This window comes from Panthera leo, chromosome B4, assembly GCF_018350215.1.
Source record: "Panthera leo isolate Ple1 chromosome B4, P.leo_Ple1_pat1.1, whole genome shotgun sequence".
NCBI lineage: Eukaryota > Metazoa > Chordata > Mammalia > Carnivora > Felidae > Panthera > Panthera leo.
The window spans coordinates 54,872,686-54,894,822 of NC_056685.1; the positions used below are offsets into that span (position 1 = coordinate 54,872,686).

At 38.1% G+C, this 22,137-nt stretch overlaps 1 protein-coding gene across 2 annotated transcripts in view; it reads right to left on the reverse strand.

Moving 5' to 3' along the window:
• Nucleotides 1-22,137, reverse strand: part of RECQL (RecQ like helicase) — a 57,909-nt gene that overhangs the window by 18,623 nt on the left and 17,149 nt on the right. For both annotated transcript variants that reach the window (XM_042945949.1, XM_042945950.1), the window contains exons 3-6: nucleotides 16,227-16,424; nucleotides 14,921-15,100; nucleotides 11,959-12,065; nucleotides 7,968-8,166 (exon numbers count right to left, since the gene is read on the reverse strand). In XM_042945949.1, coding sequence (XP_042801883.1) covers nucleotides 7,968-8,166; nucleotides 11,959-12,065; nucleotides 14,921-15,100; nucleotides 16,227-16,424 — 684 coding nt within the window. The remainder of the gene's footprint in view (nucleotides 1-7,967; nucleotides 8,167-11,958; nucleotides 12,066-14,920; nucleotides 15,101-16,226; nucleotides 16,425-22,137) is intronic.

Here is a 22,137-nt window from a genome sequence, read left to right on the forward strand (position 1 = left end):
GGGTGGCTCAGTCGATTAAACATCTGTCTCTTGATTTTGGCTCAGGTCATTATCTTGCAGTTCGTGAGATAGAGCTCCATATCCGGCTGTGCACTGACAGCATGGAGCCTGTTTGGGATTCTCTCTCCACTTCTCTGCCTCTCCCCTGTTCACACTGTCTCTCAAAGTAAATATTTAAAAAAAAAAAAAGAGGGATGACTGGGTGGCTTAGTCAGTTAAGCATCTGACTCTTAATTTAGGCTCAGGTCATGATCTCACGGTTGTGAGATCAAGACCACGTTGGGCTCTGTGCTAGCAGCATGAAGCCTCCTTGGGATTCTCTCTCGCCTTCTCTCTCTGCCCCTCCCTGCTTATGCATGCTCTCTCTCTCTAATAAATAAACATTAAAAAAAGAAAAGAGGGGCGCCTGGGTGGCTTGGTCGGTTAAGCTTCCGACTTCAGCTCAGGTCATGATCTCACGGTCTGTGGGTTCGAGCCCCGCGTCGGGCTCTGTGCTGACAGCTCAGAGCCTGGAGCCTGTTTCGGATTCTGTGTTTCCCTCTCTCTCTGCTCCTCCCCCGTTCATGCTCTGTCTCTCTCTGTCTCAAAAATAAAATAAAACGTTAAAAAAAAATTAAAAAAAAAAAAAAAAAAAGAAAAGAAAAGAAAAGAAACAATTCCATTTACAATTGCATCAAGAAGAATAAAATGCTGAGGGATAAATTTACCCAAGGAGGTAAAAGATCTATACACCTGAAAACTATAAGACATTGATAAAAGAAATTGAAGAGAACACAAATAAATGGAAACATATTTTGTGTCTATGAACAGGAAGACTTAACACCGTTAAAATGTCCATACACCCTGAGCAACCTACAGATTCAATGCAATCCCTATCAAGATTCCAATGGCATTTTTCACAGAACTAGAAACAACAATCTTAAAATTTGTATGGAACCACAAAAGGCCCCCAATAGCCAAGGCAATCTTAAGAAAGAATGAAGCTGGAGACATCAAACTCCCTGATTTCAAACCATATTACAAAGCTATAATAATCAAAACAATATGTTATTAGCATAAAAACAGAAACATGGATCAACAAAACAGAATAGAGAACCCAGGAATAAATTCACATATATATGGTCAATTTATGACAAAGGCATCAAGAATATACAATCAGGAAGCAACAGTCTCTTCAATAAATGGTGTTGGGAAAACTAGACAGCCACATGCAAAAGAATGAAACAGGACTTTACACCATATACAAAATCAACTCAAAGTGGATTTAAAAAGTCTTAAACATAAGACCTGGAACCAGAGCACTACTAGAAGAAAACATAGGGTATATCCTTTCTTCTGTTAACGTGATGTATCACATTGATTGATTTGTGAATACTGAACCAGCCCTGTAGCCCAAGAATGAATCCCACTTGACCATGGTGAATAATTCTTTTAATATACTGTTGGACTCGATTTGCTAGTATCTTGTTGAGAATTTTTGCATCCATGTTCATCACAGATATTTGCCTGTAATTCTCCTTTTTAGTGATGTCTTTGTCTGGCTTGGGAATCAAGGTAATGCTGGCTTCACAGAAGGAGTACAGAAGCTTTCCTTCCGTTTCTATTTCATGGAACAGCTTGAGAAGCATAGGTACTAACTCTGCTTTAAATGTCTGCTAGAATTCCCCTGAGAAGCCATCTGGCCCAGGACTCTTATTTGTTGGGAGATTTTTGATAACCAATTCAATTTCTTCACTGGTTATGGGTCTGTTCAAGTTTTCTATTTCTTCCCTTTTGAGTTTTGGTAGTGTGTGGGTGAGTAGAATTTGTCCATTTCTTCCAGATTGTCCAGTTTGTTGGCATATAATTTTTCATAGTATTCTCTGATAATTGTTTGTATTTCTTCAACGTTTTTTTGTTTTTTTTTGTTTTTTGTTTTTTATTATTTATTTTTGGGACAGAGAGACAGAGCATGAACGGGGGAGGGGCAGAGAGAGAGGGAGACACAGAATCGGAAACAGGCTCCAGGCTCCGAGCCATCAGCCCAGAGCCTGACGCGGGGCTCGAACTCACGGACCGCGAGATCGTGACCTGGCTGAAGTCGGACGCTTAACCGACTGCGCCACCCAGGCGCCCCTTGTTTGTATTTCTTAATGTTGGTTGTGATCTCTCCTCTTTCATTCGTGATTTTATCTATTTGGGACCTCTCTCTTTTCTTTTTGAGAAGCCTGGCTAGGGGCTCATCAATTGCTTATTCTTTCAAAAAACCAGTGATTCATTTATCTGTCCTACTGTTTTTTGGATTCTATATTGTTTATGCTCTAATCTTTATGATTTCTCTTCTTCTGCTGGCTTTAGGGTTTCTTTGCTGCTCTGTTTCTAGTTCCTTTAGGTGTGAGGTTAGATTCTGTATTTGGGATTTTTCTTGTTTCTTGAGATAGGCCTGGACTCCAATGTATTTTCCTCTTAGGACTGACTTTGCTGTATCCCAAAGGGTTTGGACTGTCATGTTTTCATTTTCACAGGCTTCCATATATTTTTTAAGTTCTTCCTTAATTTCCTGGTTGACTCATTCATTCCTTAGTAGGATGTTCTTTTCTTGTGGTTGATTTCAAGTTTCAAAGTGTTGTGATCTGAAAATATGCATGGTATGATCTCAATCCTTTTATATTTGTTGAGGACTGTTTTGTGAACCAGTATGTGATCTATTTTGGAGAATGTTCCATGTGCACTCATGAAGACTGTATATTCTGCTGCTTTTGGATGAAAAGATCTGAATTTATCTGTTAAGCCCATCTGGTCCAATGTGTCATTCAGAGCCACTGTTTGCTTACTTATTTTCTACCTAGATGATCTGTCAATAGAGGGAGAAAAAGCATTTGACAAAATACAGCATCCTTTCTTAAAAAAAAATCCTCAAGAAAGTAGGGACAGAGGGAATATACCTTAACATCATAAAAGCCATATATTAAAGGCCCACAGCTAATACCATCCTCAATGGGGAAAAAGTGAGAGCCTTCCCCCTGATATCAGGAACACAACACAGATGTCCACTCTCACCACTGTTGTTTAACACAGTGTTGAAGACCTAGCCTCAGCAGTCAGACAATAAAATGAAATAAGTCATCCAAATTGGCAAAGAAGAAGTCAAGCTTTCTCTTTTCACAGATAACACGATACTCGACATGGGAAACCTGAAAGACTCCACCAAAAAACTGCCAGAACTGATACATGACACCATTTCAGCAAAGTTGCAGGATAAAAAATCAATTTATAGATATCAGCTGAATTTCTATACAACAGAAAGAGATATCAAGGAGTCGATCCCATAAAATACTTAGGAATAAATCTAACCAAACAGGCAAAAGATCTGTATGCTGAAAACTACAGAAAGCTTATGAAAGAAATTGAAGAAGAAACAAAGAAATGGAAAAATATTCCATGCTCATGGATTGGAAGAGCAAATATTGCTAAAATGTCGATAGTACCCAAAAAATCTATGCATTCAATGCAACCCCAAACAAAATAGCATCAGTATTCTTCACAGAGCTAGAACAAGCAATCCTAAAATCTGTATGAAACCACAAAAGTCCCCGAATAGCCAAAGTACTGTTGAAAAAGAAAACCAAAGCTGGAGGCATCACAGTCCCGGACTTTAACTTTAACCTCTACTACAAAGCTGTAAACATCAAGACAGTTATGGTATTGGCATGAAAACAGACACAAAGACCAATGGAACAGAATACAGAACCCAGAATTGGACCCATAAACATACAGCCAACTAAACTTCAACAAAACAGGAAAGAGTATCCAATGGAAAAAAAACAGCCTCTTTAGCAAATGGTGCTGAGAACTGTACAGCAACTTGCACAAGAATGAAACTGGGCCACTTTCTTACACCATACACAAAAATAAACTCAAAATGGATGAAAGACCTAAATGTGAGATAGGAAACCATCAAAATCCTACAGGACAAAACAGGCAACAACCTATTTATTTGACCTCAGCCACAGCAAATGCTTACTTGACACGTCTTCGAAGGCAAAGGAAATAAAGGCAAAAATGAACTATTGGGACCTCATCAAGATAAAAACCTTCTGTACAGCAAAGGAAACAATCCAAAAAACTAAAAGGCAGCTGACGGAAAGGGAGAAGATATTTTCAAATGATGTATTGGATAAGGGTTAGTATCGAAAATCTATAAAGAACTTATCAAACTCAACACCTGAAAAACAAATAATCCAGTGAAGAAATGGGCAGAAGACATGAATAGACACTTTTCCAAAGAAGACATCCAAATGGCTAACAGGCACATGAAAAGATGCTCAACATTGCTCATCATCAGGGAAATACAAATCAAAACCACATTGAGATACCACCTCACACCGGTCAGAGGGGCTAAAATTAACAACTCAAGAAACAACAGATGTGTCAAGGATGTGGAGAAAGAGGAACCCTCTTGGGCTGTTGGTGGGAATGTAAAATGGTGCAGTCATTCTGAAAATAGTGTGGAGGTTCCTCAAAAAGTTAAAAATAGAATTATCCTGCGATCCAGCAATAGTACTTCTAGGACTTTATCCAAAGGATACAGGAATGCTGATTCATAGGGGCACATGTATCCCAATGTTTATAGCAGTGCTATCAACCAGAGCCAAATTGTAGAAAGAGCCCAAACGTCCATCAACTGATGAATGGATAAAGATGATGTGGTGTGTATATATGAGCACGATGCTACATAAAACTATAAAACACTTTTGTACAGCAAAGAAAACCTATGGGCTAGGAAAAAATATTTGCAACTATATGATAAAATGTCAACATAAAAACTACACAAAGAATTCATTTATCTCAATAGCAAAAATACCTAAAAATTACAACTGAAAAATAGGCGGAGGATCTAGATAGATATTTTTTCTAGAGAAGACATACAAATAGGCAATGCGTACATGAAAAAGTATTCAGCATCACTAATCATCAGTGAAATGAAAATCAAAACCACAATGAAGTATCACCTCACACCTGTTACAATGGCTATTATCAAAAATACAAGAAATAAGAAATGTGAGAGAAAAGAGAAACCCCGATGCACTGGTGTTAGCAATGTAAATTAATGTGGCTGCTACGGAAAACAGTACAGAGGTTCCTCAAAAATTTAAAAATAGGGGCATCTGCGTGGCTCAGTTGGTTAAGCGTCCAACTTTGGCTCAGGTCATGATCTCATGGTTCACAAGTTCAAGCCCTGTGTTGGGCTCTATGCTGACAGCTCAGAGCCTGGAGCCTGCTTCAGATTCTGTGTCTCCCTCTCTCTGCCCCTTCCCTGCTCATACTCTTTCTTTCTCACTCTCAAAAACAAACAATAAAAAAATTTTTTTTAATTTAAAAATAAAACTACTTTATGATCTAACAATTCCACTTCTGAGTCTTTACCCAAAGGAAACAAAATCACTATCTTGAAAAGATATCTAAGCCACTATGTTCACTGTAGCATTATTTATAATAACCAAGACATGGAAAAAATGTAAGTGTGCACTGATGTACAGATAAAGAAAATGTGCTATGTATATATACATACACACACAATGGAATATTATTTGGCCATAAAAGAGGAAATTCTATTTGCAACAACATGGATGAAGCTTGACAGCATTATGCTAAGTGATGTAAGTCAGCCAGAGAAAGACATTGTATGACATCACTGACATGTGGAATCTTAAAACAAACAAACAAACAAACAAACAAAAAACATCTCAAAGATACAGAGAACACAATGGTAGTTGCCAGAAGTGAGGCATAGTGTGGGAAAAATGGGTGAAGGGAGTCAAAATGTACACACTTATAGTAATGCTCAATAGTGATAATACTGTATGTTAAGTCGCTAAGGGAGTAAATCTTGAAAGTTCTTATAAAGAAAAAAAAGATTTTGCAACTATGTGTATTGATGATGTAACTAAACTTACTGTAATAATCACTTCCCAGTATATGCATATGTCAAAGAACTATCTTACACAACTAAGACTAATAAGTGCAATGTTATATGTCAATTATATCTCAAACAGTTTTTTAAATGGGTACACATTTCTAATAAACAATTAGGAATATAAATCTACAGCTGAGGAGTAACAGGACTAGACATGGGAAAAACTGATTACAGCTGGCAGCTAATCTACAGAGCCAACACAAGTTATGGTAATACACAAGCAATGGTTCTCATCCTAAGTGATCAGCACTGAGGTTGGAAATATAAGGTAAGGGTCAGAAACCTAGCATTTCCACTAGCTACCAGGTAACAACTCTTTGGAGTAGTCTGATTAAGATGGTGGGGTCTTTTGTAGAAAGGACAGTATATGTACTGAGGCATTTAAAACAAAATTTTAAAAATTACCTGTGTCCCAAATAATTCTGAAGGCAGTGAATGTGTCTTCAGGCCACAAGTCCACTAGGCCTGGGGAAGTGTAAGAAAAGGTGAAAGAGATCGGAACCATAGAGAACACTAACATTTGAGGTGGCAGCAAAGGAAGAAGGCAGCAGTGAGCGGGGAAAGCGTTCCGTCACTGAGGGAGGCGAAAGTGGCAAGGAGAGAGGTGAGTGCAGGAAATGCTCCTGAAAGTGAGCAGGAAGGGGAATGCAGATGAGCCCACAGCATTAAGCAGTGGGGAGTGAGGTCTCAGCTCACCCCTAAGCAGAGTGGCAGAGGCAGAAGCGACTCAGTGAAGTCAAAAAGGAATAAAGGTGAGAAGGGGAGAGAGTTTAGAGGAGGAGGCAAAAAGAAGAACAGAAATAGGACAATGCCATAAAGGGGTGGAAAAGGCCAAAGACTACTTGGGCTTCTAATGTTTGTTTTTGTAAAGTCTGAAGATGCAGGAGTGAAGACTTTGACAAAGTCAAAGTTAAGAAGGCAGGAAAGGATGAAGCGGAAGGAGTCATGGTAACTTATAAAGAAATGGTCCCTTTTGCCTTAAGAAAAAACAAAATAAAACAAAACAAGATTACTAATGTTTGGAAGGGGAAAGAGAAGACGTCCATACCTGCTGGCACCTACTTTCCGGGCTCTGGGAGGCATCTGCTAAGTATGAGTTAGGACCTAAAGAAAAGTTAGCGGCATGAAAAGCTCATTGGAAGAAATGTATGCAGGAGACAAAACAGGAACAAGAAAAAGATAGTGGGGTACGATGAAAGCTGAACTGAGGTGGAAATTAATGCAGTTCTGCAATTTTTTCCCACCAATGCTTAGTACTGAAACAGCAGGCATAGAGAAAGCAGAAGCCTGGATGGGTCCAGAAGAAAAGTCTGGCACAGAGACTGAAGTAGGTAAAATGCCAGGCAATCCACGAGAAACACAACAGAAAAGTGGCAACAGAAGAGTCTGGAAGGAGGAAACAGTGGCCATCAGGTGGGGCCTAGAGCAGTGGGCAAATATAAGGACAGATTAAAGAGGACCCCAGGGGAACCATATGAGTGTGAAAGCAGGTTCAGAAAGAAATGAGGTTGAAATCACAAGCAGGACTTTTTAAATCTAAGACCGTCTTACACAGAATAAGTCTGAGTGATCTGCTTCTGGCCATGTAGGATTAAGTTGGAGAAGTAAAGAAACAGGTTACTCAAATATCCCACAGAACTTTAACCCTGAGGTGTTAGTTGAGTGTAGATCTGGAAGTGGATGCCAAAGACCCTGAAGACGACCTTGAAGGAGATCCTAATTCCTCAACAGATGTGAGAGAGAACCTGGATGTCAGTAAATCTTTATGGCTAAAGATGGGAAAGAATAATGTTTAAGAAACATACATTTCAAGGGATAAAGGCAATCAGACTAAGCACTACCATGGCGGGGAGTAGAGATTAAAATTCTGCCTCTTGGTTCCCCGTAAGTTAAGGCAAGAGGAAATGAGTAATAACTGGCTGAGAAAATAATTTTAATGGAAGCAGGGATTTCCATCATATAAGAAAACAGTCCCTAGAATCAAGGAGTTTTCTAGACACATCATACATACCAGGTCTGAAATCATGTCCCCAGTGGCTACAGCAGTGAACTTCATCCACAGCAATTCGGGTAAATCTCCTCGCTTCATAGGCTTTCTCTAGTCTTGACATGAACATTTTGCTTTTTGCAATTTTCTCTGGAGTCACATAAATTAGCTTTAGCTTGGAATTTTTATTTACCATTTCAGCATGAACCCATTTCACATGCTCCTGTTGGAAGGAGAAACAGACGTAATGACGGAACTGAGCTAGCCAGTGGGGATGCTAAGCAGTAAATTAAGATGCTCATTACTCAAAGCAACAGCCTTAAACTGTTTTAGCAGATGTTGAGTTCATTAAAATTGTGACCATGTCCCAGTACTAAACTTCAGGGCAGCTGTAAATAGCATTTTAGCTATTTACTTATAACCAAATATTGATAAAAGAATAATCTCATTTGACAAAAAAGAGAAAAGTAAAAATGAAAACACTCCAATAGGCATTTACTCTATGAAGACATAATTCTAAGTTGTTCATATAAATGCCAAAATATGAGCTAAATGCAATAGGGATGGTTATAACGTTGGGTTTTATTAATTTTAACATTGTATTTGTGATCTCTTCATGTATCTGAACAAAATCTATTCTTTATTAGCTACTTTAATGATGCTATCAAATCTACGCAATCTCTTTAGGTTTTATAAAGTATCTTATTCATTGAATTATGATTTTATAAAATAAAATATATACTTATATATAATAAAAAATAAATCCTAAAAGCTCACAGTTATTAGGTTCTTAGTGCTCTATTTCATAAAATATTTAGCACATTAGGTGTCATATTTTTCCTTCTAACCTAATTAGGACCAAAAGAAGTGTAAAGAAACAATGGTGAACGTGATGGACAAAGTCCAAACTGCTTTCAGTATCCCAGCAAAACCATTTGCTAATTCCTCAAGAATCCTTAAGTTTCTTAAGGAATGACTAAAGTACATTAAACATTTCAACTGGTCCTAAATGTCTCAGAAATCTTAGGGGAGCAAACATAAGGCTATTTCCTCAGAAATGGAGGAGTTAAAAAAGAAAAAAAAAAAACCACCAGAATTTCTGGCAAAGTGGAGCAGCAAGGTTAAAAAGATTTGTATTCACATCCTATGAACTGCTAGTGAAAGCAAACAGAAATTTGGACTTGACATATCCCTTCTCTTTATTTTCTCTCCAACTTTTCAGTCGTGATACAGTTCAAATTATTACTCTTTTTCAGTGTTAAAGAAGTACAGTATTAGAAAGCAATGTTCTCCACATTCACCCATTGAATAAGAGAGCAGTTAGGACATGACAGTTTCAATAAAATAGAAATAGATGGGAAAAACCAAGGAACCAGGGCTACCTGGAGATAGGGCTGATGCCAGGTCTGAGAGGAAATATGCAAACTGAGCATGGAGTAACTTCACAAAAAAGCAAGGAGTCAAAAACTATGGGATGAAGAAAAAAGATTCAGGAGCCAACTTGAAGAGATGCTCACTGCTCAAAGATGGGGCTATTTCAGCACAAAAAACAATAATATGGATTAAGATCTATCAAATACGCTAGATACTCGTAGGTTTATAATGATACTTAAAAAAACAAAAAAGATCTTATTGACCACCTTTGGAGAATGCTAAGAAAACAACTCTCTGACAACTGGGAAAGAATGGGAAACAATTCTCAATCTGCAAAGGTTTATAAGGAAAAAGTTCTTTATAGAAAATGCCTAGCTAATAAAAGAAGGAGTGACAGAAGGAGAAATCACCACTTTGGAAGCCCCTAATTACAGCTGTTACTTAAAGGCAGGCAATAATCATCAGTGGCTTTAAAGCCAATAGATGAAAAGGGGACAAAGAACTTGATAATAACAGAACAAGCAGTTATCACCTGAACCCACTGACCAAACTTAACATCACACAAAATAACCAGGTTATGATGTACCTCCTACTTATGCCATGGGGAATAAAGTCTTGAAAAAGAAAAGACCAAATACAGTCACGCTTTTAAGTCTAACTAAAAATAACAAGTTAAACAATATCACAAGAAGGTTATCAGAAAAACCAGAATGTAGCAAACTAGAAAAAGACCCTAGTTTCAATAAAAAAAATTAAATTTGCATGGGGAAACAAATAAGAAATAAGGGGAATCTACAGAGAGATCAACAAAATACAACATAATGCATGAATTTATTCTGGACCGTGATTTTAAAAAAGAAAAGTAAGATTTGATGAGACAAAGGAATGTGAATTTGTTTGTTTTGTTGTTTGTTTATTCTTGAGAGAGAGAGAGAGACAGACAGAGAGCAAGTGGGGCAGGGGCAGAGAGAAAAGGAGACACAGAATCCGAAGCAGGTTCCAGGCTCTGAGTTGTCAGCACAGAGCCCAACACGGGGTTCGAACCCAAGAACTATGAGATCATGACCAGAACCAAAGTCAGATGCCCAACCGAGCCACCCAGGTGGCCCAAAATGTGAATATTTTTTAATGTTTTAATTTTTGAAAGAGAGAGAGAGAGAGAGAGAACGAGCAGGGCAAGGGCAGAGAAAGGGAGACCGAGGATCCAAAGAAGGTCCACACTGTCAGCACAGAGCCCGATGGCAGTCTCAAACCCACAAACCCTGAGATCATAACCTGAGCCGAAGTCAGACACTTAACCAACTGAGTCACACAGACACCCATTTACTTGATGATTTTAATGAATCAATATTAAATTGTTTTAGGTATGATAATGCCATTGCAATTATTTTTTTTCTGATATACATTAAAGGAGTTACAACTAAAATGATATGATATCTGGGAACTGTTTCAAATGAATAAACCAAGGGGAGGAGGCAGGGAAAATTCCAGGTATATAATTGAAAAAGGATTGGTCATATGTTGATAAATGTTAAAGGTGGTTAATGGGTACTTACAGTTTTATTACGATTCTCTCTACTTTTCTGCACTTTAAAAAATTTCAATAACATCCTTTTTAAAAAAGAATAGTTGGGAAATGCTTATTCAACAGATGAAAGTAAGAGAGTCCATTCCGAAACCAAAAAGATTCCATAGGGACAGGTTATCTTGTTAGTAGTGCACCATTTATATTTAATAATATTGTATAATTAGGAATTCTTATTTACTATCTTCTAATAGATAATATAAAACAGCTCAGCTGATGTTTACTGTAAAGTGCCAGATAGTAGATATTATTAGGTTTTGTGGGCCATACAGTATCTATCACAACTATTTTGCCATTATTGTGTGAAAACACATAAATGAACGAGCACTGTTGTGTTCCAATAAAACTTTACAGACTTCCTTATAATTTTCACACTTCACAAAGTGTTATTCTTTTAACTTTTTTTTAACCATTTAAAAATATAAAAACCAGGGCGCCTGGGTGGTTCAGTTGGTTGGGCATCCAACTCTTGATTTCAGCCCAGGTCATGACCCCAGGGCTGTGGAATCAAGCCCTGTGTCAGGCTCCGTGCTAAGTGTGGAGACTGCCTAAGATTCTCTCTGTCTCTCCCTGTGCCCCTGCCTTGCTCATGCTCTCTCTCTCTCAAATAAACCAAATTAAATTAAAATATATAAATATAAATGTAAAAACCATTCTTAGCTCACAGACCATATAAAAATAGGTAGTAGACTAGAACTGGCCCATCAACAGTACTTTGTAACTCTTGATATAGTTATTAGCTTATAATTTTATAACCAATTCAATTGTAACCAAGGCTCCTACTTTAGTGAAGAGTTTGGATTTTAAAAAAAGGGCGTGCCTAGGTGGCTCAGATGGTTAAGCATCCAACTCTTGGTTTCAGCTCAGGTCATGATCTTTTTCACGGGATTGAGCCCCACTTTAGACTCTGTGCTAAGAGCATGGACCCTGCTTGAGATTCTCTCTCCGCCCCTCTCCCAAACAGGCATTCACACTCTCTCTCTCTCTCAAAATAAATAAACTTAAAAAACAAATCAAAAAAAAAAAAAAAAAAAAAAAAGAACCACAGAAGCATACCTTAGGACTAGAAGCATTTAACATGGTAGCTGAAATTCCTAATTGTTTTAAAACCATTAACTGGTCTTCCATAAGAGAGATCAATGGGCAAATCACAAGGGTAAAACCTAAAAGAGAAAGTATCTACTTTAAATTTTATACTACCTCCAGAATGAGTTTCAACCACTCACCTGAGGGCATCACAACATCAATATACTACCTATTTTTTTAGCCTCATTAATAGAGGAGATAGATATAAATAAATGATCATTAGTCAAATAAGCAGATATAAGATTAGACAGAAATCTCTTCCCTCATTCGTTACTATAAAGATAAAAATAGATATGATTGTGAATTTTTACTTTACTATCATTTTTAACAATCAGTACTGGTAACCTTAGCAAAATAACATAAATCAAGTCAAGTAGTAAGCAGTTATATCAGAAAAAAGTTATTCCAAAGTTTCCAAAGAAAACATAAGCAACCCGTATAATTAAGAATGATAGTTACAAGACTATTCTTCCACTTACTGTACCAGATTAATATATGCCACATAGAAACCAGTGAACAGTTTATTGACTGGATGAAATTCTGATAGTGTCCCCTTTCTCTTATTTTTGAAATTGTGCACAGCTGTAAGAGCTATTCTACATTATTAAAATCACTGACCTTATGTTTCTATAGTTTGTTCCTTAAAATAAACCAGAGAGCAGACCAATTAAAAAATATACCAGATTCGGACTTTATCAGGGATTTTGACATCTCAAATAGTCTCTCTGCTGTATTTTCATATTCTCCCTCATCAATGATAACTTCACATTACATTTAAACACGGGCAAGCCTCTCTCATCTTTGAAAAACCCTGGACACCTAATTTAGGGTCCCCTCTTTTTCCCTTCACAGCAATTCTTTCCAAAGAATGTCCTATTCACTACCTCCCCTTCCTCAACTCATCTTCCCTCTCTCTCCATTCCCATGTAAATTATGTCTCCAAATGTAACCTATTTCAGTGAACAATTTGTCCCAGCCTAGAATTTGGGCAACATTCTATACTATCCCTTCTCCTACCCCGAATCGAATGAATACCAAGTCCTACTGAATCTACCTCCTAATTATTTCTGGAATTCCTCCATCTTCTAAACCACAATTCTGGCAAGTCTCTTACCTATATAAAACCCTTCAATGGTTTCCCACTCATCTAAGGAAATTTTTATAATATCTTTCAAGACTCTTTCCATGTGCCTTGCCCCTCACTGCCTGCCACACTGAAATTCTTCCAGATTATTGATACTCCCTACCATGCATGTTCTTACTTTTGGGCTCTCAGAAATACTGCTCCCCTGCGTGAACATTCTTCCTTCCTCTCCTGTCTATCTTTGCCTACTTATCCTTCAGCTTTCAGCTCAAATGCCACTTCCTCAGGACAGCCTTCTCTGGACAGTCCCTAGACCAGATCTTTGCACTGACTTAATTCCCTATTAACACCTTTCTCATGGGACACCTGGGTGGCTCAGTTGGTTAAGTGTCCAACTCACAGTTTGTGAGTTCAAGCCCCGCGTTGGGCTCTGTGCTGACAGCTCAGAGCCCGGAGCCTGCTTTGGATTCAGTGTCTCCCTTTCTCTCTGCCCCTTCCCTGCTCGTGCTCTCTCTCTCTCTCTCTCTCAAAATAAATAAATAAATGAATAAATAAATAAATAAAATTTAAAAATTAATTAATTTGGGGCGCCTGGGTGGCTTGGTCGGTTAAGCGTCCGACTTCGGCTCAGGTCATGATCTCACGGTCCGTGAGTTCAAGCCCCGCGTCAGGCTCTGTGCTGACAGCTCAGAGCCTGGAGCCTGTTTCAGATTCTGTGTCTCCCTCTCTCTGTGCTCCTCACCTGTTCATGCTCTGTCTCTCTCTGTCTCAAAAATAAATAAACATTAAAAAAATTTTTTAATTAATTAATTAATTAATTAATTAAAATAAAAAAACCTTTATCACAAAACTTTTATTGCAATTGCCTACAATTACCTCTATTTTCTAGTCCAGGTATCAATAAACTAAGAACTAGCTACTTGTTTGAGTAAATAAAGTTTTAATAGAATACAGGCATATCCATTTGTTTCCATGCTGTCTATGGCTACTTTTGTACCACAATGGCAGAGTTCAGTAGTTGCCACAGAGACCATATGAACCACACCTATCACATTTACTGACTGCCTCTCTAAAGGTAAGTTTGCTGACCCCTATCTATACCACTGCTAGTCCCCAAAGAGCAACCCAGTACCTGGGAGCTTGTTAGAAATGCAAGATCTTGGGTCTCACACAAACTCAGAATCTGCATGTCAATCATGTCACCAGTAATCCTTACACACATTATAGTTTGAGAAAGTTCTGCTTTACACTATGAGCTCGGTGAAAACAAGAACCTTGCCCATTTTGCTCACTACTGTTATCTCCAGGGCCGAACACCCCTAGCTGACACTCAATAAAGATCTGGGACTAGACTCCAGGTCTATAGATTCCTTTTCTAGTACTTTTTGTCCCACAACATGTTTTTTAATTATGTTTGAAGAACCATATAAAAGAACCAATTCTGCTCAAAGTCTTTAACATTCCCTCTTTAAGTGAACCTTTTAAAATGTCTATTAACATTAAGATAAATGAAATTAAAAATGCACTTGATTTATACATAAGTATGGTTAGAAATTATTTTTTTTAAGACTTAAAAGAGAAATTCCTTGGGGTGCCTGGGTGGCTCAGTCGGTTGAATGTCCGACTTTGGCTCAGGTCATGATCTCATGGTTCATGAGTTCAAGTCCACGTCAGGATCTGTGCTGACAGCTTGGAGCCTGGAGCCTGTTTCAGATTCTGTGTCTCCCTCTCTCTGCCCCTCCCCCACTCGTGCTCTGTGTGTCTCTCTCTCTCAAAAATAAATAAACATTTTAAAAAAAGAGAGAAATTCCTTTGTTCAACTTAAAACGAATCTTTATTAATACATACCATCTGAACATAATGCTGGTAACTGGTAGCATAAGCTCTTTCCACCTCCTGTAGGCATAACAAGAAATACCTCCTTTCCAGACATTGTTACATTAATAGTTTCAAGCTGAAGCAGTCTGAACCTCTGCAGTTTAAAGACATTTTGCAGAACCTCTTTAACTTTACCAGACCAGGGAAAATCTAGACAAAAAATAATAATAAAACAATAATAATAATAATAATAAGCCAAATATATTAGAATTATTTAGGATTATAAATGCAATACAAACGTAAATGGCAGCTTTTATATTAGAGAAAAGCAGTTAAGAATTTATGTAAGTTTTAATATTACTGACAATTTAACCTTTATACTGACAATTTTGAGATTAGTTTAACTCCGAAGCTTAGGCAAAAAGATTTAATGATATATAGTAAGAAACAATCCATCAGAAAAAAATGAAAACATTTGTCAGTTGAGAATTAACCTACACAGAAGAGGAAGGTCCTTGACCAGGCATTTGAAAACCAGTCTGATTGTTGATCAAGGAATTCATAGTATCATAAAAATCTCAAATACCGTCAAGTTAACAATTATGTGGAGTTTTTTATGTAAATATCTTGTTTAGAAGCAAATCCCCTGAAAAGCAAGGGCTACAAAAGCACTGTTACGAACTCCAGTATAAGTGATAGTTCATGATAAACATGAGACTTGGCAAGATCTTGAATCAAGGAAGGTGTTCACTAGGGCAGGAAAATGAACTAGACTTTGGCAACTTTGAATTTTTTTTTAATTGTTTAACTTTTTTCTAATTAAAACTTAGAAAATTTAGTAAAAAATCTTCTTTTTCCAAGCATTGATTGATGCTGCTAGAACCATATTTGGAGGGGCACCTGAATGGGTCAGTCAGTTAAGCGTCCGATTTTGGCTCGGGTCATGATCTCATGGTTCGTGGGTTCAAGCCCTGCGTCAGGGCTCTGTGCTGACAGCTCAAAGCCTGGAGCCTGCTTCGGATTCTGTATCTCCTTCTCCTCTCTCTGTACCCCTCCCCCGCTCATGCTCTGTCTCTCTTTCTCTCTCAAAAATAAACATTAAAAAAATTTTTAAAAAACGAACCACATTTGGAAAAAATAATGAAGTGTGAATAATAAAAGCTTCATTCAAAAAGACCATGGGCAAAGAATGGTTTGCCTACTGGTTTCCCATGCACTTAAGGAACAGCCAGTTTCCCTTCCAAGTGCCTAGAAAGCACTGATCCAGGAACAATGATTTAACTCCTGTGTAAAGAAACAAGCAGAAACAAGACTAGCAAACAAAAACAGAGCAAACCTTCTTTATTCCAAGCAGCAGGTGAAGAATCCCATTCACTGCTTTCCCCAGCATCAGAATCCTCAAAATGCTGCTTTATTTGGTTTGTTAGGATGTTCTTTTTCTGAATAAGCTCTTGTTGCTTTTCCAGAAGTTCCTGAATTTGAATGTCTACTGCATGTAGCTCATTGGTTACAGACTCCAATTCTTCAGTTAGAGCTATGAGGAAGGAAAAAAAGATGCAATAATTAATTAGTTTTAGGTATCTCTGTTGATTTTTGGCTATTCCTCACCATCAGAAATACAGACAAACTTACAGTAGTAGAGTAAGGTGGTTAAGAGCATGTGTGCTGGAGTCACATAGACCTAAATTTTAGGTCCTCCTCTTAGCTCAGGCTAAGCACTAAACCAAGCCTCAATTTCCCCATCTGTACAAGGGGACAATATCTAGCTTTCATAGTATTGTTTTAAAGAATTAAGTGAGATAATATATGGAAAGTTTTAACATAGTAACTGGCACATAGTTATGCATTTAATAAATGATCATTATTATATTTACTGTGTTGTAGAGCAGTGGTCCAACAGTCTCCTAAGTCATTTAAGTGACCAAACTTTGAAACAAAAGGAAGCTTTTTTTTTGCTAATTTGAATCCAAGGTAGTTAACATATAATGCAATAATGGTTTCAAGAGTAGAATTTAGTGATTCATCACTTACATATAACACCCAGTGCTCATCACAACAAGTGCTCTCTTTAATGCCCATCACTCATTCAGCTCATTGCCCCACCCACCTCCCCTCCAGTAACCCGCAGTTTATTCTGTGTATTTGAAAGTCTCTTATGATTTGCCTTCCTCTCTGTTTTTATCTTATTTTTCCTTCCCTTCCCCTATGTTCATCTGCTTGTTTCTTAAACACCACACATGAATGAAATCTTAATTTGTCTTTCTCTGACTTACTTCGCTTAGCATAATACACTCTAATTCCATCCATGTTGTTGTAAATGGCAAGATTTCATTCTTTTGATTGCCAATATTCCATTGTATATATATATACCACACCTATCTTATCCATTCATCAGTCGATGTACATTTGGGTTCTTTTCATAATTTGGCTATTGTTGATAGTGCTGCTATAAATACTGGTGTGTTGTGCTTCTTCAAATCAGCATTTTTGTATCCTTTGGATAAATACCTAGTAGTGCAATTGCTGGGTCATAGGGTAGCTCTATCTTCAATTTTTTGAGGAACCTTCATATTGTTTTCCAAAGTGGCTAGACCAGTCTGCATTCCCATCAACAGTGCAAAAGTGTTCCCCTTTCTCCATATCCTCACCAACATCTGTCGTCTCCTGAGTTGTTAATTTTAGCCATTCTGACAGGTTATGAAGTAGTATCTCATTGTGGTTTTGATTTGTATTTCCCTGATGATGAGTGATATTCACCCCATAACTACTTAGCTATTATTTCATGAAAACATATTTGGGTTCATATGTTGGCAAGATAAGGCGTTGGTGATTATAAACAAGCTGATGTAACAATTAAAAGAAAAATCGAGTGTGCTACTGGAATTGACATTATAAGTCCATCATCACTAATTTATAAAGCAGACTTAATGTACGATTCTAATCAATCCGAGTATTAAAGTCAAAGTGAGATTCCTTTTGACACCATACCAATAGAAACCAAAAATTTTTAAAGATGTCCTTGATGCTCTCTAAAACATCAGCCTGCTTTAATCAGTGTCCAGCTTTAATGCCCCAAATTTTCATAAGATGAAATCTCATGGCTATGATTTAAAATAGGATGTTATGGTGTTTTTGTATTATGTCAATACCAGAATTGCCTTCCCTGCATGATTCTGGTTAGGATTGGTCACAAGTGAACTCTGCTTCAGACCTGGAAGGTAAAAATGAAACAGCAGTCAGGTTTACATTCAGATGGCTGGCATAATGTCAGGTGCTGCTGGGGTTCATTCACATTGTCATGGATCTGCTGCTTCACCTTCCTGGCATAAAGCAGAACCCAATTCCACCAGCTCCTACTGAACCTCTTTGGGGCAGCAGCTTGGCCCACAGCTTCTTCAGCTTCCCTGAATCCCTGGCCATGTTCTTGTGCAATTTTCTATGGCAAGTGTACTAGCTCTTCTGCAGGGCACCAGCATCTGGAGTCAGAGCCTTGGAGGCGGTTACACAACCAACACAAGTCCAAGTGAAAGGCAGACAAGCTCCATTTTGTCCTCCTGGGTTTGAGCTCATCTTTACCCTCCCACACTCCATCTCCATCTTCCCGTTCCTACTGCTGGCACTGCTGACTTCAGGACTAGCAATGGACTGCTTAACCAGGCCCCATGATCATACAGGAACTGATCCCTACAATAAATCCCTTAAATCACTCATGATTCAGCTTCTCTGAGTGAACCCTAACCAATATCAAATGTTGTTCCAGAGGAAAAGAAACTTAAAAGCAGGTTCTCTAAATTGCTTCTATGCCACCTAGAATAGTCTCCGATCTGATTAGATTTAGGCATTAATGACCCTTGCCTGCAGTTCAATTGGTATTCCATGGCATGTAGTAGACAAAGTTATTTAGATTACAATCTAGACACCAGTAATTAAGTATCTAGAGAGGGAAAGGCTCTGGGTGACCAAGTGTTTGCTGTCACAGAATATTTCTGTTGAGAATAATGCGGTTGATTAGCCCCTCCTAAATATGCTGAAAAACCTGAGAGAAATGTAGGATCTGTATAAAGGAACCTCAAAGTCTCTATGATTGTCCCAGAAGAACCCCTTATCTCCTATAGGTACTGGGCCAAGACTACCGAATGTCAAAAGCCAATACAGGCTGAAAGTTAGACCTCTTGAGTCAGTTAGCTGAGTTGTGAATGGAAGGGAAAAGTTCTGGAAGGAAATTAAAAGTACTATTCCAGTAAACGTATGAAACGTAAGAAAGGAAAACAGCCTTAATGCTGATATGGAGAGAGGTTTAGTAATCCGAACAGAAGATCACACCAGCCACAACATTCCCCTAAGCCAAAGCCTAATCCAGAGCAAGGCCCTGACTCTCTTCAATTCTAGGAAGGCTGAGTGCTCACTTCGGCACATTTACTAAAATTCTACGAAAGCTCAGAAAGGTGAGGAAGGTGAAGAAAAGTTTGAAGCTAGTCGAGGTTGGTTTGCTAGGTTTAATCTCCATAACATAAAAGTGTTAAGCAGCAAGTGTTGATGTAGAAACACCAAGTTATCCAGAAGATTTAGCTAAAATAGTTAATTAAGGTGGCCACAAGAAACAACAGATTTTTATTGTAGCCTTCTACTGGAAGATGCCATGTAAGACTTTCATAGAGAGGAGAAGTCAATGCCTGGCTACAAAGCTTCTAAGAACAGACTGACTCTCTTGGTAGGATCTAAAGCAGCTGGTGACTTTAAGTTGAAGCCAATGCTCATTCATAATTCCAAAAATCATAGGGGCAAGAAGAATTATGCTAAATCTATTCTGCCTGTGTTCTATAAGCCTGAATCTATAATTATGCACATCTGTTTATAACGTGGGTTATATTTGAGCTCTATTTGAGCCCTAGGGCTCAGAAAAAAGATTTCTTTCATTGACAATGCACTGGTCACCCAAGAGCTCTGATGAAGATGTTTAAAGAGATTCATCTTGTTTTCATGCCTGATAACACAACATCCATCTGTAATTCGTGGGTCATTTACTTTCAAGTCTTATTATTTATAAAATACATTTCATAAGGCTATAGCTGCCACAGATAGGGATTGCTCTGATGGGTTTGGGTAAAATCAATTGAAAACCTCTGGAAAGGATTCATCACTCTAGATGCCATTCAGAAAATTCATGATCCATGGGAAAATGTCAAAATATCAACATTAATAGGAGTTTGGAAGCAGTTGATTCCAACCCTCATGGATGAAGGGCTCAAGATTTCAGTGGAGTAAGTCACTGCAGATGAGGTGGGAATAGCAAGAGAACTAGAATTAGAAGTGGAGCCTGGGACACCTAGGTGGCTCAGTGGGTTAAGCGTCCATCTCTTGGTTTCGGCTCAGGTCACAATCTCACGGTTCATGAGTTCAAGTGCTGCATTGGCTCTGTGTTGACAGTGTGGAGCCTGCTTGGGATTCTCTCTCTCTCTGTTCCTCCCCTGCTCATTCTTTCTCTCTCTCAAAATAAATAAATAAACTTAAAAAAAAAAAAAAGTGGAGCCTGAAGATGTGACTGAATTGCTGCCATCTCATGATAAAACTTTAACAGAAGTTAAATGAACAAAGAAAGTGGTTTCTTGACATGGAATCTACTCCCAGTGAAGATGCTGTGAAGATGGTTGAAAGGACAACCAAGGATTTAGAATATTACATAAACTTAGTTGATAGAGCAGTGACAAGTTTTGAGAGGACTGACTCCAATTCTGAAAGATGTTCTACTGTGGGTGAAATGCTATCACACATACAGAGAAATCATTCGTGAAAGGAAGAATCTATTAATGCAGCAAACTTAAGTGTTGTCTTATTTAAGAAATTGCCACAGCCACCCCACCCTTCAAAACCACCACCCTGATCAGTCAGAAGCCATCAACATTACAGCAAGACCCTCTACCAGCAAAAACATTACACTCACTGAAAGCTCAGATGATAGCTAGGATTTTTCAGCAATCAAGTATCTCTAATTAGGTATGAACATCATTGTTTGACGTTCTATTGCACACTTAGTAGAGAACAGTATAAACATAATGTTTATATGCACTGGACAACTAAAAAGTTCATTTGACTAGCTTTATTGTGATATTGACTTATTATTGCAGTGGTTGGAAACAAATCTGAAGATCTCTGAGGTATGCCTATATCACCAGAAATATGGTGGGAATATGTGAGGGAACAGATCCCAACGGTACTAAATCAGAGTGAATAGAATATTAAATGAAGCTAAATTCACTGATACAGACTCAATATGTAATTCTGGTTTAGTGCAGTAGTACAGTGGCCAGGAGTGGCTCTAATAATTTACTTCGTTGGTTGCCAGAAACCTGGCTCCAAAGATGAATTATTAGAAAGTTGAGATAGAATGACACAGGTGTAGATCTCAATGATACTGAAGGGCTAGAACTTTCTGGGTATACACTAAAGGAGGGGATCCAGAGGCTTCAGGAAAGGAGAATGCTACCCAGCTTCCCTGAGGAGCTCACAGTGACTGTTCTCTGTAAGCTAGGAATGACAGCGAGGGAAGTACTGCCTTTGAAGCAGATCAACAGAATCAATGAGAATAATGGACTTTCCAAGGTATGAGGGCTAATTCAGTTCACAACCAAAGAAAAGATATATGTGGTTGCTATAATAGGCAACAGAGCAGAAACAGTAATCAGAATAGTCTGATCCGCAGAGAACTCTGGCATTGGCTAGTTGATCATGATGTCCTTGAAACGGTTTACTTGATTTGAATATGCAGAATCCAAAGCCCTGATTCTGGTAAACTAAGTTTGACTTGAATCACTATAGAGTCAGAGTCTTTCAACCAGCTCCCAGAAAAGAACCAATTTATAGACCCAGAGTCCCCTGAATAGAGATTGGGACCCTGTGAGAAAAGACACAACTAAAAATTTATATAGTAAATCTTCTCACTAGTGTTCTCCAAAGAAACGTATCAGGGTAATTATGTATTGGGGAAAGGAAAATAGCTTCTCATAAATTACTGGACACTAACTCTGAATGGACAGTTCCTGGAAGACAAATGCCATGGTGATCCACCAGTCAAAACAGGGACTGGACTTATGCAAATCACGTGATCAATGCAGTTTTGCTCATGTCCATCATACAGTGGGCTCAGGAGATCCTCTAACCCATTCTATGGTTATTTCTCCAGTTCTAGATCATATTATCAGAATAGATACATTCAGCAATGGGCCAAATACATATATCAGTCCCCTCTT